General features: G+C 40.3%; 1 protein-coding gene across 2 annotated transcripts in view; it reads left to right on the forward strand.

The window, feature by feature from the left end:
- The first annotated feature begins 5359 nt into the window (after positions 1-5359).
- Positions 5360-14375, forward strand: part of scube3 (signal peptide, CUB domain, EGF-like 3) — an 80763-nt gene continuing 71747 nt past the window's right edge. For both annotated transcript variants that reach the window (XM_042004098.1, XM_042004099.1), the window contains exon 1: positions 5360-5797. In XM_042004098.1, coding sequence (XP_041860032.1) covers positions 5698-5797 — 100 coding nt within the window. In that variant the 5' untranslated portion in view covers positions 5360-5697. The remainder of the gene's footprint in view (positions 5798-14375) is intronic.

Consider the following 14375-nt stretch of genomic DNA (forward strand, 5'->3'; position numbering starts at 1 on the left):
ACAACAACAACAAAAAAAAAAAAAAAAAAAAAAAAAAAGAAAAAAAATAGCGTGGTGTTATAGTAGGAAAATATTTTGTCCACTAGAGGGCAGTCTAGATTCATGTCAGTGTACCAGTAGGGCCAGTAATGTCATGCTGCAACCAACCTTTTCTACTGCTGCAGATCTCTCAGTCAGTATATGATATTAGGTACAAATGTAATAAAGAAAAAAAAGAAGAAGAAGAAACAAACAAACATTTGTGGTGGAGTCTGAAAAGATACACTGAGCCAATATATCTTTTTTTTTAAAATAAAAGATGTACTTTATTAGAGTTAATAGCCAACTTCTCAGTTTAAGCATGTTATGGTTTATTTCATCTGCTTTGATATTTTGACCATGAAGAGATATTTCAATCATTTATTGAAAACAAAACAAATGTAATTATAAGTCTCCCATCCACACAGACACACAACAAAAGCAATGAAAAGTATTTCTATAGCCCCCCCCCCCCCTTTTTTTTAGTATATATATTAAAAGGTTAAAACTAGAAGCAATCAGAGAAAAGTGATGAGTATAATGTGACTGTTTTTACTGTATATCACAACTGACAGGAATCCAAATATAGCAAACAATAGATTTTTCCACCTCTGTCTTATTATCATACAAAACGTATGATTTTTGTTTTCCTTCTTTTCTTGATTAGTTTTGTTATCACAAAGTGCCTGATCACACTCATTATACTTTTATTATATGAGCCGAGCATATAATTTGTTGTTAAAACACATAAGCGAGGGTCAGACTACACTTGGTGTTGATCTTAACTTACATTTACTAATTCATAATAAAGTGCAATGTGATAATTATAGTATCACTCATACAAATTCTATAAGTTTAAATGCTGTTAATTCAGCCAAACGGGGTTTGAACTAAGTGGTTTTTAAATCTTTTTAAAGCTCAGACATTCAAAATATGAAAAGTTTGGGGACTTTTGCCTTTGCAGTAATGGCATTTTCTTCAGCTGCACACCCATGAAACAGAAACGTAGGGCATTTTAGATTTCTTTATCTTGCAGATTTTTTTTTTTATCCATTCTGGTGTAAGCCCAACCCCATCTGATTCTAAACTTTGTCCTGAGCTGTAGTTTTATCTTGCTAAACAAAATAGCTTTGTCTTGTTCTTTGAAAAGGAAGTGATTCAGATTAGAACTTTAGTAAAGAATGTAAGAGGTGAATGTGGGTGATTTGCTGGAAGGTTTTACTCATCATGTGTCACAGCCGCTCTTTTTTACTTATTCATCACGCGTGCTGAGCTTAGAGAGCCTTCAGTGGTCTGAATGGGATCTGAAGTTTGGTATTTGACAAGTTTGATGAAGGTTTAGTTTAATTTTATGTTGCACAGTTGTGTTGAACCTTGACAAAGCTCCTTGGAAACACTCTGTTGTCAGTAGTTGGAGGAGGTAGGCGTAGCTGCTGCAGTATCTGGCTAGACAGTGAGCTCATGGGACTTCCCCACTGTCCTGGCCCTATTCTGTACTTACCTACTTACACAGAGTCTGCCTGAAAGAAGCTGTTTTGACTCTTCCTCCACATATGAGTTGAACGTTAAGGATTAGGGGAGACAAAGTGGCACAGAGCCACTGCCAAGTCTGCTGGGGGTTTAGGCATGTTCAGCCCAGTTCTGTGTCATCAAAAGAGTTAACTAAAAATAAATGGATATTACTTCTGCTCCATTTGGGTGTGTGTGCCTGCAGGTAGACTACAAGCACGGTTTTGCAATTCAGCTGGATGATAATGGTTGATACTTTTAATTAAGCTCTGTAAGGATTGCATTTGGGACTAAATCTACCTCTCTGTCTTTTCTGATTTTAAGGAGTCTATTTCCATTACTTGCATTCACATACATACACACACACACACACACACACGCCCACACACCCACACACACACGCACTAAGAGAAGAGGCAAGCACCCTGTCTCCTCTGCTCTTTTCTGTATTGTCTACTTCCTTGCTACAGCAACAGTAAGACTCGGGTAATTGAAATGCCACCTGAAAGGGGAGACAAGCCCTCATAACCCAGAACCTGACAGCACAGTGGTGATAACACTCATTAGAAGCTCTTATCTGGCACAGTGTTGTTACAAATACAACACAAACATAAAACGCTCATTCTGCTGAGTTTGTTTCCCCCACAGTGCTAGAGAAATTGGTATTCACAAGTAGGAATTACTATTTCAGTTTGTCAGAGTGACTGGGTGAGATACCTGAGTTTGATAGCTGTATTTCCTTTTTTTGCACTCCTTGTTCCTTGTTAGTGACTGAGGCTGTGGTCAGGAGGCATTCCTGGGGCAAGCCCACAGCGTTTGCTAGGATGACTGTACTAAAGTGTGGAACTCAGCAAGCCACTCTGCTCCCCTGTGGTGCTGGCATGGTGAGTACCAAGACATCCTGCTGGGCCTGCGGTGGTGTTGGTAACCTCGCATATGAAGAGAGTTTAAAAAAAAAGAAAAAAGAAAAAAAGCTTTTCGCTTTGAGCCATAGCATTTTCACACAGATTGTAAATCTTTCAGACAATTGGAGAACATAAATGTCCAACTGGAGGAAAGTAAATGAGGAGCTGAGGTGAGGTGTCCCTGTGTTTGACCATCTGGAAGAAAACATTAGGCTCTCAGCAGGGCTTCTAAATCCACAGTTCATTAGCATGCAGTGTAGTACAGTAGTGACTCTTGCAGTCGCCTCCTGACATGCATCCATCTTACATTTATCATTCTGCAACAGCTGTTGTCTGACTTTGATATTTTGGAGTCAAAATAAGAAGTTGCTTACAACAATGCCTGTCTGAAGCAACTGTTTGCCATAATTCTTATGCGTCTTTATTTATTAATTTATTTAAAAAGAGGGGGCCAGTGAGGAGTTTCCAAGTGATTGTTGTTGTGGCTGCTGATGAAAATTTATACCAATGACAATCTTTTTTCAGACAGATCCAAATAAAAACTTGGTTCAGCTCTGAGAAAGTCCCGAACTGATAGTTCTTCCAAATTCGTATTCACTCTGTGCCAGACACATTACAGGAGGTCCGCCTCTCTGCAGCAAATCTCACGAACCTGACTTATTATCAATGAGAGATCCTCGATGCCATCTTGACACCGTCCTCTCTCTCCCACTGTTCTTTACACAGTGTGCAGCCAAAGTCCTTTTCATGACAAGAATCATAAATTAAACATAACCTGGGTTTCCCTTGTGTGTCTGTTGGTGTAAAAATAGCTTGGTTTGGTGCACACTGTGATGCCCGTGCTCAGCCTTCTGCTTTTAATGACGTGTTGCAGTGAAAAGTGCACTGATCCTCCATGGCGACTTGTGCTCAAGCTCTGTGGCAACCGTGTGCTGACTTTCTCAAACTCCCAGAGTGGCTCTGAGCTCATTTGGTTATACAAGTGCTCACAATTATCCAGAGATTTGGACACAGGGACATGGGATATTTCCATATCCCTGACGGATGTTATTTTAATTACACTGAACTGCTTGACTTTGTGCTGTGGATTTACATGTTTTTTTCTACTTCTGTGGGTGCAAAGAAGGCTTTTCTGTTGAACTGAATCTCTTATTTGGCTAGGCTCTCAGTCTCTGGGAAATAAAAACTTTGAATTGAAGTTAATTACATTATAACAAGTTATCTTCAAAGGACAGGCGATGATAACATTCAGATAAGATGCAAGATAGCAAAACAACACCTCACTCCTCTCTTTCTGCCTTTAGCCATTTTAGATTTTGTGTGTGTTTCTAATTCTCTGCATCATCTGAAGAAGGCAGAGTTGTTATCTCCAATCAGCCTCATTGTGAGGCCCTAATTGTATTTGATACAGGAAAACAATTACACATGGGAGAAGGCATGATAATTATAGTGCAGAATCTGCCTGTGTGTCAAAATTGAAAGATAAACACATTAACAAAGCTGATTGATTTTGGTGATAATGCTGAAGAAGGTACCAGGTGTGAGGATGCAGATGTTTTTGTGCTATATGATGGTTCCTGAAAACAAATGTTTCATGTATCATTGCTGGTGAAATGCAGTGCAGTAACTCAGTGGGATGTGCTCATGGTAATGTGAGATGGATGTGTTTTGACTCATGTAATGCCTCAAACCTCATTCCTCTTCTGGTCTTGGGGGTAATGGTGTGCACAGAGTAACTCATAATTTATGATTTGGAGGACTGGCAGATGTGGAGCATCTTTAACTAAACTATTTGTCTTCAGAACATTGCCAAAAAGTCTCATCTTAAAGGACATACTGACTCAGAACGTTTTTATTTTTTGCAACCTGATTCACAAATGCATGAGTGAATCTCAATATTTCTGATTTCCAACACCAGAGAGAGCTCCAGATAAAAGATCATTGAGGTAAACTGAGCCTCATTTCCTGCAGAGAAGTACTTAGTGCTTACATGTGGGTAATATGATGTTTGTTATGGTTTTGGAATCTGTTGAAATAATTCCCATCCAGGTTTTTATGTTTAAAATTGGCATGATTCACAAAGCTTTTGCCAATGTTCCTGTGAACAATTACTAATTATTACTTATTACATCTGAGGAATCCGATTAATCTTCAGCTGGTGTAACTCATTCTTCCACAGTACTAGCAAAAGTGCTTCTTGATTTATTTTTTTTTTTTTATGCGGATAATTTTTATGCACGTTACACTTAAATTCTTTATGCGGGTCCAGCTCCAGCTTTAAAGGGGACAGAAAATTGCTTAGAGCCCCGAATTAACCTTTTATGATGAAATTCAAAGAAATCAGTTGAGGTGTTAAAAAAAATCTGGCAAGTTTTGATATTCGGTGCTGAAGTCTGCAGGTGAACTTTAACTGTTCTGTGTTTAGTTTGGGTGGCGTGATAAAGTTTTATTTGATAACATTTTTCAGTCAAGAGATATACATTTTAAGAACTGGCCTAAAACAGTGTAATGTTTTGGTCTTGATTTAGTTTTGGCAGGTTGTCTCATTAATACTAATCCAATGAAAATCAGTACTTAATGTCGATAATTTGCGTGGATGACCTCCACACTGCGTGAGACAAAAAAGCAATCTCCAGGCCATTACTCTTCCCATCCGATTCGTTTATAAATCCATCCGCCCTCTTGTTCCCTCTTTTCAGCTATTGCGTTTACCACGCTGCCATGATGGCAACTTATCATTGCGCAGGTGGCACCAGCCAGTTGGCTGCACGAGTGTACATGAGTGGTAACCCCTGTTCACCTTGAGCTCGACTAGCACCTGTGTGTAAATTCCTCAGGGACAAAAAAGGAAACCGTGAGGGCCAGTGAGCGAAGAGCAGGAGCAGCAGAGGAGTCCGGAGCGCAGCGCGGACGCTTCTTATTCTCTCCTCCCCCTTCAGACCCCGCCGAGCACTCCATCTCTCCTTCTTTCCCTTTCTCCCTCCCCACTCTCTCTCTCTTTCTTAAATTGACATCGGGTCTGGGCTCGAAACATGATAACAGAAAAATCTTCTTGCGCTCCGCGTTGTCGGGCTGTCCTCAACCCCGATCACTTGAAACTCAAATAAGCAGGCGTCCAGAAAAGGGGGGAAAAAGATCGCGGTATCCTGTCAGCGGGTGCTCGGAGGAGACAACAAGAGACATTTATACCACACATCCTTTGAATGTGCTCTTGCGCATCGTAGGTTTTACAAAGTGCTGGTATTAAACTACAGTGAAAGTTAACATGTATCTGCACGCTTCGATACGCGCAAGCCTTGGATTGGTAGGTTTCTGCTTGGTCGCCTTTGTCCAACAGCCAGCTTCAGGAAGTAAAACCATTCAAGGTAAGTTTTCACATCAAAATACTTCTTATTTTTCTCTTGGTGTGGAGTAAACCAGCTGATTTTCTGGGTTCCAAATGAACAGAATTTCTGGATGCCTTTGGAAAGGTGGTGATGATTGCCAGAATAAGTACATACTGAAGTTTGTTAAAAGTAGAACGTTTTCAAATGTAACAAGTAGATCTGGTGTACAGACTTTGATCCATCATTTATTCTAAGTTTGTTTCAACCAGATGTCCTTTGTTGATTCAGTGCCTTATTTAGCAATCATTTAATAGCATTTTTTTGTGCGTGTCAGTGGAGTGAGAGCTTATATTTATGCAGACTTACCAAAGCAGAAAGGATAGAATGGAGATGAAACATGATAAAGCTGAATCAAGTTTCCTCGTGAGTTTGCTGTTGTTGGGGGAAAAAAGGAAAAAAGCAGCTACCTTCGATCTTCAAACAGCATCAGCAGTGCGAACAGCTATGTTTCATAGCTAATCCAGCAGGTAATTGTAGTGAGACTACCAGGAGATATTTGTCACACTCCAGACAAGTATTTGACACCAGACTGTAACACGCACATGGAGGAGTCTCTGTATGTCAGACACTGCAGCTATAGTACTGTCCTGCCAAACTGTCTGCCCTCTTGCTCTCTCATCTTGTGAGAATTCATTCAGACTAGACAGATCAGACCATCTTACAGGAACATGAGAGACACAGTGTTATACACTCAATTTCTGATCCACTCAGCTGCCTCCAAGCAGGTTTTCATCACTTAATTTTCCCACAATACAAACGCCAAGCCAGAGCTGCCAGAAGTATTTGCATGCAAAGACACATCATGGTTTCTGGGAGAGCGTTGATTGTGGTTGGTGATGTTTTGCACTCACAAAAAGACATCTTCTCGGGCGGTCGACAAGGCAAAAAGAGAAAGGGGGTGGGTGACTATTTTGCATCCTGGGTGGTCTGCCCCCACTTGTGGGAAAACTCAATATTTACATTTTGCAATTAGAACTACTTTTTTCTCACTTTATTTTCCACAACATCGATTACACACTTACTTGTAATGTGGAATGCTGCTGTATGAGAGTCCGTCTGTAATGGCTTGCACCTGTTTGTTGGTCAGCAAGCGCAACGCAGTGGACGACCACTTGATTGACTTCTTCTCCAGTTCCTGTTTATCAGTGCAAAGCAAGCAGCTCTGCAGTGATATCTGTGTTTGACTCCGTAGCTATTTGTGAGTATATTTTGGACCTAACTGCAAATAAATTTAGTGTTTTGATGTTGATGGGAGCCCTGCAAGCTGGAAATTATTTAGAAAAATTGAGAAACAGAGATGAACAATGACTGAAAAAAGACAGTTTGTCAGCTCAATATTTATTCAGCACAGAAGTTGTCTTTCATCAATGCCAGTCTAATCATGGCACAGTGTTTCTGGCATCAATCATTACTCATGAAAAAAAAGAATGAAAGAGCAGGGGTTTTAGGGAGGGGAGATTTGAGGATGTGGGGAGAGTGACAAAGAGGGTAAAATGAGAGTGGGGGAATCAGGAGAGATTAAATGCACAGAGAAAGATGGTGAGTTAGCAGCAGAAAAAGAGAGGACGAAAGAGGGGACCCGTATACGTCATGGCAAATCACTTTCCTTCGAACAGAGTAAGGAGCTCTTTGCTAATGCAGCGGCACCAAGGCAACGGTTGGTGTGGGGCTGACATTCTGCTGTGGCTGGCTGTGTTGGTGTAACCTCTGCTCTGAGGCCTGGGGGTCTAAAGACGCAGGGCTGCCAGAGCGCGGAAGAAGGCCACATGCAGGCCCTGACACACTGTGGGAACCAAGCAGCCCTGGCAATATGAGGCCCAACTGGTGGGTAGGCTTACCTTGAGATGCTGACTGAGTCTCCTCTATAAGTCAGATGGAAAGGAAGAAGAAATCCCCCAAACACTCACTCAGTCACCCCTCTCCTCCTGCTTTGTTTGCTTTGTCCCCGCTTCCTTTCCTTTGCACTTAATGAAGTAGCTGCGCTTTTTCTTTGTCAGCCACAAGCAACGACTGCGGCTGACAAATTACACCCGCTGTGTCAGAGAGCTCCCTGTCAGCCAATGTGCTAATTGTAATTTAGAAACAAAAAAGACCGAGTACAGCTCCCCTCTGCCCCTTTCGTCCCTTTCTCCAATCCTGTCCAACCCACTTTTGTTACTAGATAGAAGGCTAAATGTTCCAAAGATTTGAGTAGGAATGCAGATGTCATTGTATAGTAGCATGCAAAAGTTTAGGCTTTATCCTCTTGTGCAAGTTAAGTAATTTGAAAATTTTTTTTGTTCAAAACTAAGAGTCTTTCAGTTCCTGTGGAGGGGATTTTCACACGTGCTTTCTGTAAAAGTCTTCTAGTACTGTGAGATTCTTGGGTCGTTCTGTATGCAGTGCTCCTCTGAGGTCTGTCCTTAGATTTTTGATGTTTTGCTTAGGGTCATGGTTAGCATTCAGCTTGTCATACTTATGTCAGTCAGTTGTGGATGGCGTGTATGTAAACTATCATTAATGTATACAGTCATGCACTTTTCATCTTCAGTTTTTTTAATTAGTTACGTACTAAACAGTTGGAAAGGTGTACTGGCCATTGTGGCAAAAAAAGTATTAAAGTAATCAGTTCACACAACTTGTTTCCAAAATGCATCTGATTTATTATAATTATTATTATTTTTAAAGTAGTTACAGGGTTTTTGATATTCATTTTTAGCAAACCTATTCAAAGTTCTTTTAGAAAGATTTCATAGTATTTAAGAGCTCAAATTTTGCCCAACGGATTCTCTTAGCTGCCATTTCTTCATGACATGACACACTGAGTAAAATTAGCTACCTGAAAACACTTTATTTTCTCCCTTGCCGATCTTCTTAAAATGAGATTGTGAATAAGCTTAAAATTTAGTTAGCCATTTAGGGTACCCATACTTTTGCATGGGGCTACTTATCCAAAGAATGTCTAAAGATCCTGCTTCCACTTATCTGCATCCACTTATCCCGAAGCTGCTGCAGAAGCAGGAGGGAAACTTGACAACCCTCCTCCTCCTCAGTGACACTGTTCAGCTCCTTCAGTGAAACCTAGAGGCATTCCCAGTTCAGGAGGGTTATACAATCTATCCAGCATGTTTTGGGTGTCCCCTGAAGTCTCCACTTCCCAAGAGTCAGTTTGTGCTGTCAGGAACTGGTACGCTCTGGTCTCCATCTTCTCCCACCATCCAGCTCACACTGTTATGACCTTGAATTTTCTAACCAAAGGTTATGAGCCTATATGGAGGTGGCATCCCATGGCTTCTTTGAGCTGAGCCAAATTGGGCCCCAGGAATCGAGGCTCAGACCCCAAATTGGTTTTTATAGTCCCTGCTTCCCTCTCTGAGCAGAGGTGACTCCTGGTCTTTAAATTGGTCTAAGTCTGACCCCTTTCCTTAGACCAACTTGCCTTCAGAGACCCTACCAGAGTCTAACACCCCCAACAACACCACCCTCCACATCATGGTGGTAATTAAACCACTATACATTAATAAAGTGGTGGTTCTACTCTTTATTACCATGTGATATTTAAAAAATATTATAATATGGTTTTCTGCTTTTGGGTATCTATTAGGGGACAGAATACAAGATTGTGTTCAGCAGGATTTTGAGCAAAGTTTATACCATAAATTGAATCAAAATATCTCAGAAAATGGATGTGACAAACATGTCATGTCGGGCTCTTATGGGTTAAAAAAAGCAGGTACACAAGTCCCTGTTTGTCTCGCAGGGCACTGTTCACAGTCAGCAACTGGAAGAATGTACAGTACTCTGGTCAAGTGGGAAGAAAAGAGATATCTTGTCCTGACTGGGGTGCTCTGTGACTTGGGAGAAATTAATGATATTACGTCTCAACTCAGTTTACAGTTTGGCTCACTTGCCTGCAAGCTTATCTATTTCTGCTCAAGGCCACTTAAAGTAGACAAGCTTCTAACCTGTAAACCTTTTTTTCTTTTAACACAAAGTACTCTCTTGTGTACGAGCCAGATGTTTCAGTCCATCTTCTCTCGCTGTGGCAGGCATGCTCTGTGTTAGATAGTTATGTTCTCATTATGATCAGAGTCTGGAGCAAGTGGAGCCTCAGGGTGGCCCCGGATCACTCTCTGATGAGTGGGTGGAGGCGACCAATTTTACCACTCAGCAGACACACTCTACAAGCACCTCACTTACAAGTGGCTCTCCAGTACCACTGTACATGTTGTAGAGTAGCTGAGAAAAAATATATGATTGTCCTGGCATTACTTATGGGTGAAAACACCTGATGACATTTAAAAGGAGGACAGTGTTGTGAGGTTAAGTAAATGTGTATGACTGTTATTGTGTCTTATTTTGCCTTTTATGTAGCCAAGCAGCAGCTTAATACAAACACTTTATTTTATTTCGGGACAGACAGGGTACAGAGTGAGCATCGTATTTACAGGCACACGTAAAGTCAAAAGACGATTTAGTGAGCCTTTGTTCTGGACAGTTGCTCACTTTCATCCTGGCCAATGGAATGCCAACCTAGACATTTTCCTCTCTGCAACAGAGTGTCAAAGATTCTGGCCTTAAGAAATTTGACTTGACTGCTCAAGGTCTCCCAATGAGAATTTAATTAAGTTACAATGAACTGCATATTTGCCAGGGTGTTGTTATTTGTTCAGAAAACAAAGAGCTGCATTTCTGCTTAGGAAATCAAGAATTTCTTAGTAGCCGACCGGTTTTTCAGTGGTTGTTGCAAATAATTTAGATAGCAGCTTGGCTGAGGGCAGACATATGTCTATGCTGTTTTTCTCCTTTATTTGCATCTGATGAAAATAAATTTGGTAAAATGAGACATAAAACCGGTGAACTTAAAAAAGCATTTAATATAGTTGCAACTGCATTTCTTGTTTAACTTAAGAAGACATATTCTGTATGTAACGCTTAATAAATGTTCAAAATGAAATAAAAACACTTTCACAGCAGCCACACTTACAAAGCTCCTTCAAGTCCAGATGTTTCTGCAGTAAATTTTAATTCTTCTGATGAATCTGCTAAATAAGTAGAAATGCCAATCACCTCAAAATGATAGATAATTAGCCTGATTAATTATCTGACAGATTAATCGGTCTAACACCAGTTATTAGCATCTCATAAAAACGTTCTAATTTAAAATGATTAGTGAAGCATTTTACCCCCTTTTTAGAGGGTAAAACAGATGCTGCTCCCATCCAGGGTAGCCAGCTGAATAATCAGGCCCTGCTGGCTTTGGTCCAGTAAAGGTCTTCAGATATGGCAAGGCTTTTGGTTTGTAGACTTGGACTTGGACTTAGACACAGACTCATGACAGCATGTATAATACATATGCTGGTATGCAGAAACTTTACAATGAGGCTTAAAAACTGTTTGATATTAACCTGTTCCTTCCTTAGTTCTGTCCTGTTGCAATGAGATAATGTTGACTCTACCCAACACAAAACTCCCTGCTGAAATGTTATTCTTGCTCTTTTTTTCTTTTTGTATTTACCTGAATTATGAAACTACGACATATTGGACTTAGGAACAAACATATCTTTTTTATAATTTCTGATGAGACTAACTTGGGCCACTTTGGGCAGAAAACCCAACAAATTAATAATTGTAGTGACTTAAATTTAATCAAAATAAAGACCTGGTTCAGTTTCATCTCCAACTGACTCATACCAGCATGTGTGGTAGTTTCTTTGCAATCATCGTATTCAGCTGCTGAACCTGAGTCATTGTAGGGAAAAAACCATTAAAGCTACCTTACAAATAGGTGCGTTAGAAGTAAAGTTACAAGGTTCATGCTGGTTACGGTGGGAAAGCAAAAACAATGGGAACACATCACAAATTACACCTAACACCACATCTAAATCTCATTAAGTAGGATGTAATAATTCACTTAATTATTTAGACTGCTGGCTTCTTGATCTTAGCCAATTGCCAGGCTACGCTGACTTATGACCTCCAGACTCAGAAGTTTTGCTCTTACACTTTGTTTTACTTTCATATAGATAAGCAAATAAGGTATTTTGTGAGCTTTAGTGGTGCAGAAGAGCTAGCTAACCTTGTTTACACTTTTAATGCTGTTCTAAGCTAGCTTACTGATAGAGAGCAAACAAGTTTCTTTCACTGAATGAAACTGCTTTCTCGTTATCGGCACATTCTGAATTTCAGCAGTTCTCTTTTCACATTCTGTAAGCAGTATGAATGTCAGGTTACAGCTAAACAAATCATAACCTGTGGACACTGCAGATTCCTTGCTGTTAACCTGAAGGACCCTATCAGCTTCTGAAACCTCTGTCATGGTACCTTCCCCACCTTCCTTAAGATGAAAATCACTTTATCAGCAGCTAGCAAGACCCTTGTGACCACTATTTGTCACCTCATTTGGAATGTTTGCAGAGCTGACACGGTGGCAGATTTCAGGTGCAACAAACGGAGGGGTAAATGTGTTTTAGACCTCCAACATGTTCCCAAGAATACAAGCATAATTGCTTTGTAATCAGTGTCCAGTAGTTTAATAAAAAACCTACCAATGACTTAGAAGTACGGAGAGCAGAGCTTGTTTGAGACTTGTTTTTAAAAGCTTTAATTTGAATGATATATTCCCAATTAGACCTGTAATGCTTCTCTCATATGGCAGTGGCATTGTGGTTAAAATTATTGTTAAAATGAGAAAGCTCTCCTCTCCTCTCCTCTTTCTCTCACCCCGTCATTGGCCTTTGTTCTTTGTGCAGATGCAGCCCTGTGCTGACAACATCCCTGTCGGTTTCGGGGGAGGATGGATTCAGTGTTGATGGCACTCCGACCCCCTCCAGTCTTACACTTACCTCTTGAGCCTCTTTCAGAAGTGCTGATGGCTCGCTGACGAACCTCAGTGTCCCTGAGATCATTAATCCTTTAACCCCACCACCATGACACCCACTTTGTTTTTGTTTTGTTTGTTTTCTTTTTTTTTTAATTTCATCCTCTTACTCTGTGATTCAGGAAAATATATTAGATGGGCTGTTATTTCAGTGTCTGTACTATCTTAAACCAAAGACTTATTCTACGCTTCCTTCTCTTTTGCCCTCTTCCTCACTCTCTCCTGTGACCTCCGGGCTGAATAATGGGGCTGCGTCTGTCTATGAGAGCTTGGCGGGGTCAGGGAGGGACGTCATTAGGCTGGTCTGTGGTGGTCAGCGTTGTTGGAGGGGGGTTGGGGGTCAGAGAGAACCTTGTTTACAGACTGTGCGTGTTTACATTCCTGATGGGGAGCGCTAGTTTTAGAGACTGCTGGAAGTGAAAGGAAATGCTCTTATTCAGCTTAGTAATGGAAAAATCCAGCCCAATACATCAAGGAATCCAGATTTAAAAAAAAAAAGCGAAAAAAAAAGTTATTTATTTGGTGGGCTTCGGCCAGTGCATTCTGGGTAGAAAGAGGGATGACTTCACTGATGAATATGAGACTTCTTAAATGGACAAGGGCATGGGAAAAACCACATGATCCTTTGCAGTATTTGGTCACCCCTACTGAACTCCACATATGTATTCATTGCAGACTGTAGCTGAATGTTAAAAAATATATTTATATATTTTTAAATACTCAGTTATCCATCACTCAAGCATTTCAGGGGGTTTCAGCTCACGATAGTTTTCTTTATATACACACACACACACACACACACACACACACACACATATATATATATATATATATATATATATATATATATATATATATATATATATATAGCCCTGAAGCACTATGCATCCTCTAATGGTTTCATTCTTAGCTCTAATTCTAATATATTAGAATATTAGAATTATTAGCTCAAAAATATTATTAGAATATTTTTGAGCTTTTCTTTTTTTACGTGATGCAAAAGATTAATTTGCCTCACATTACTGCTTTCCTGCTTCCCATAGAACACATGCTGAAACTCCTGGTAGGTCATTGTTTTCTAAATATATGGGCCATTCTCTCTTGAAATAGCTGATAAAGTCAGGATTTTTAAGCGACGCTCCAGCTTCTAGCAGGTGGTGTGATTCTCGTATTCCTCAGAGTGAAGGATACTGGGTGCATGGTTACTAACAGTGATGAGGTGGACCTGGGTCTCTGAAATATCACTCACCTAAGAGCTGATAACTAGGAAGTAATGCAACCTAGAGTGTAAATGCTGAACATTGAGTAAGAAAACAACATCTGCCTGTAGATCTTTTAACCTATTAAAGATTTTTAGTCTCTCCTTTCTGGTTCCAGCTCCATGCATATTCCACATAATAACTGTGGTCATACTTGGACTAGTGGGGTGGTGCTTTCTGCTGATGTGTGTCTGCATATTTGTGCTCTTAAGCTGTGTGCCTGTGTATGTAGGTGTCTGTGCTTGTGTATTGAATATTTCTATGTGTGCTTATATAGAGAAAAGCAAAGTGAAAAGAGAAAAATATGTGTGTGTACACTAGAGACTCAGATTAGCGTATCTAACACATGTGTGGACAGTGTGCATGGTAGGGAAACATATGTGAAGTCAGTAGAGAAGGGAGTGATGTTCTGGTCACGCTGTAGCTGCACGCTGACATA

Source organism: Melanotaenia boesemani, chromosome 13, assembly GCF_017639745.1.
Source record: "Melanotaenia boesemani isolate fMelBoe1 chromosome 13, fMelBoe1.pri, whole genome shotgun sequence".
Classification (NCBI taxonomy): domain Eukaryota; kingdom Metazoa; phylum Chordata; class Actinopteri; order Atheriniformes; family Melanotaeniidae; genus Melanotaenia; species Melanotaenia boesemani.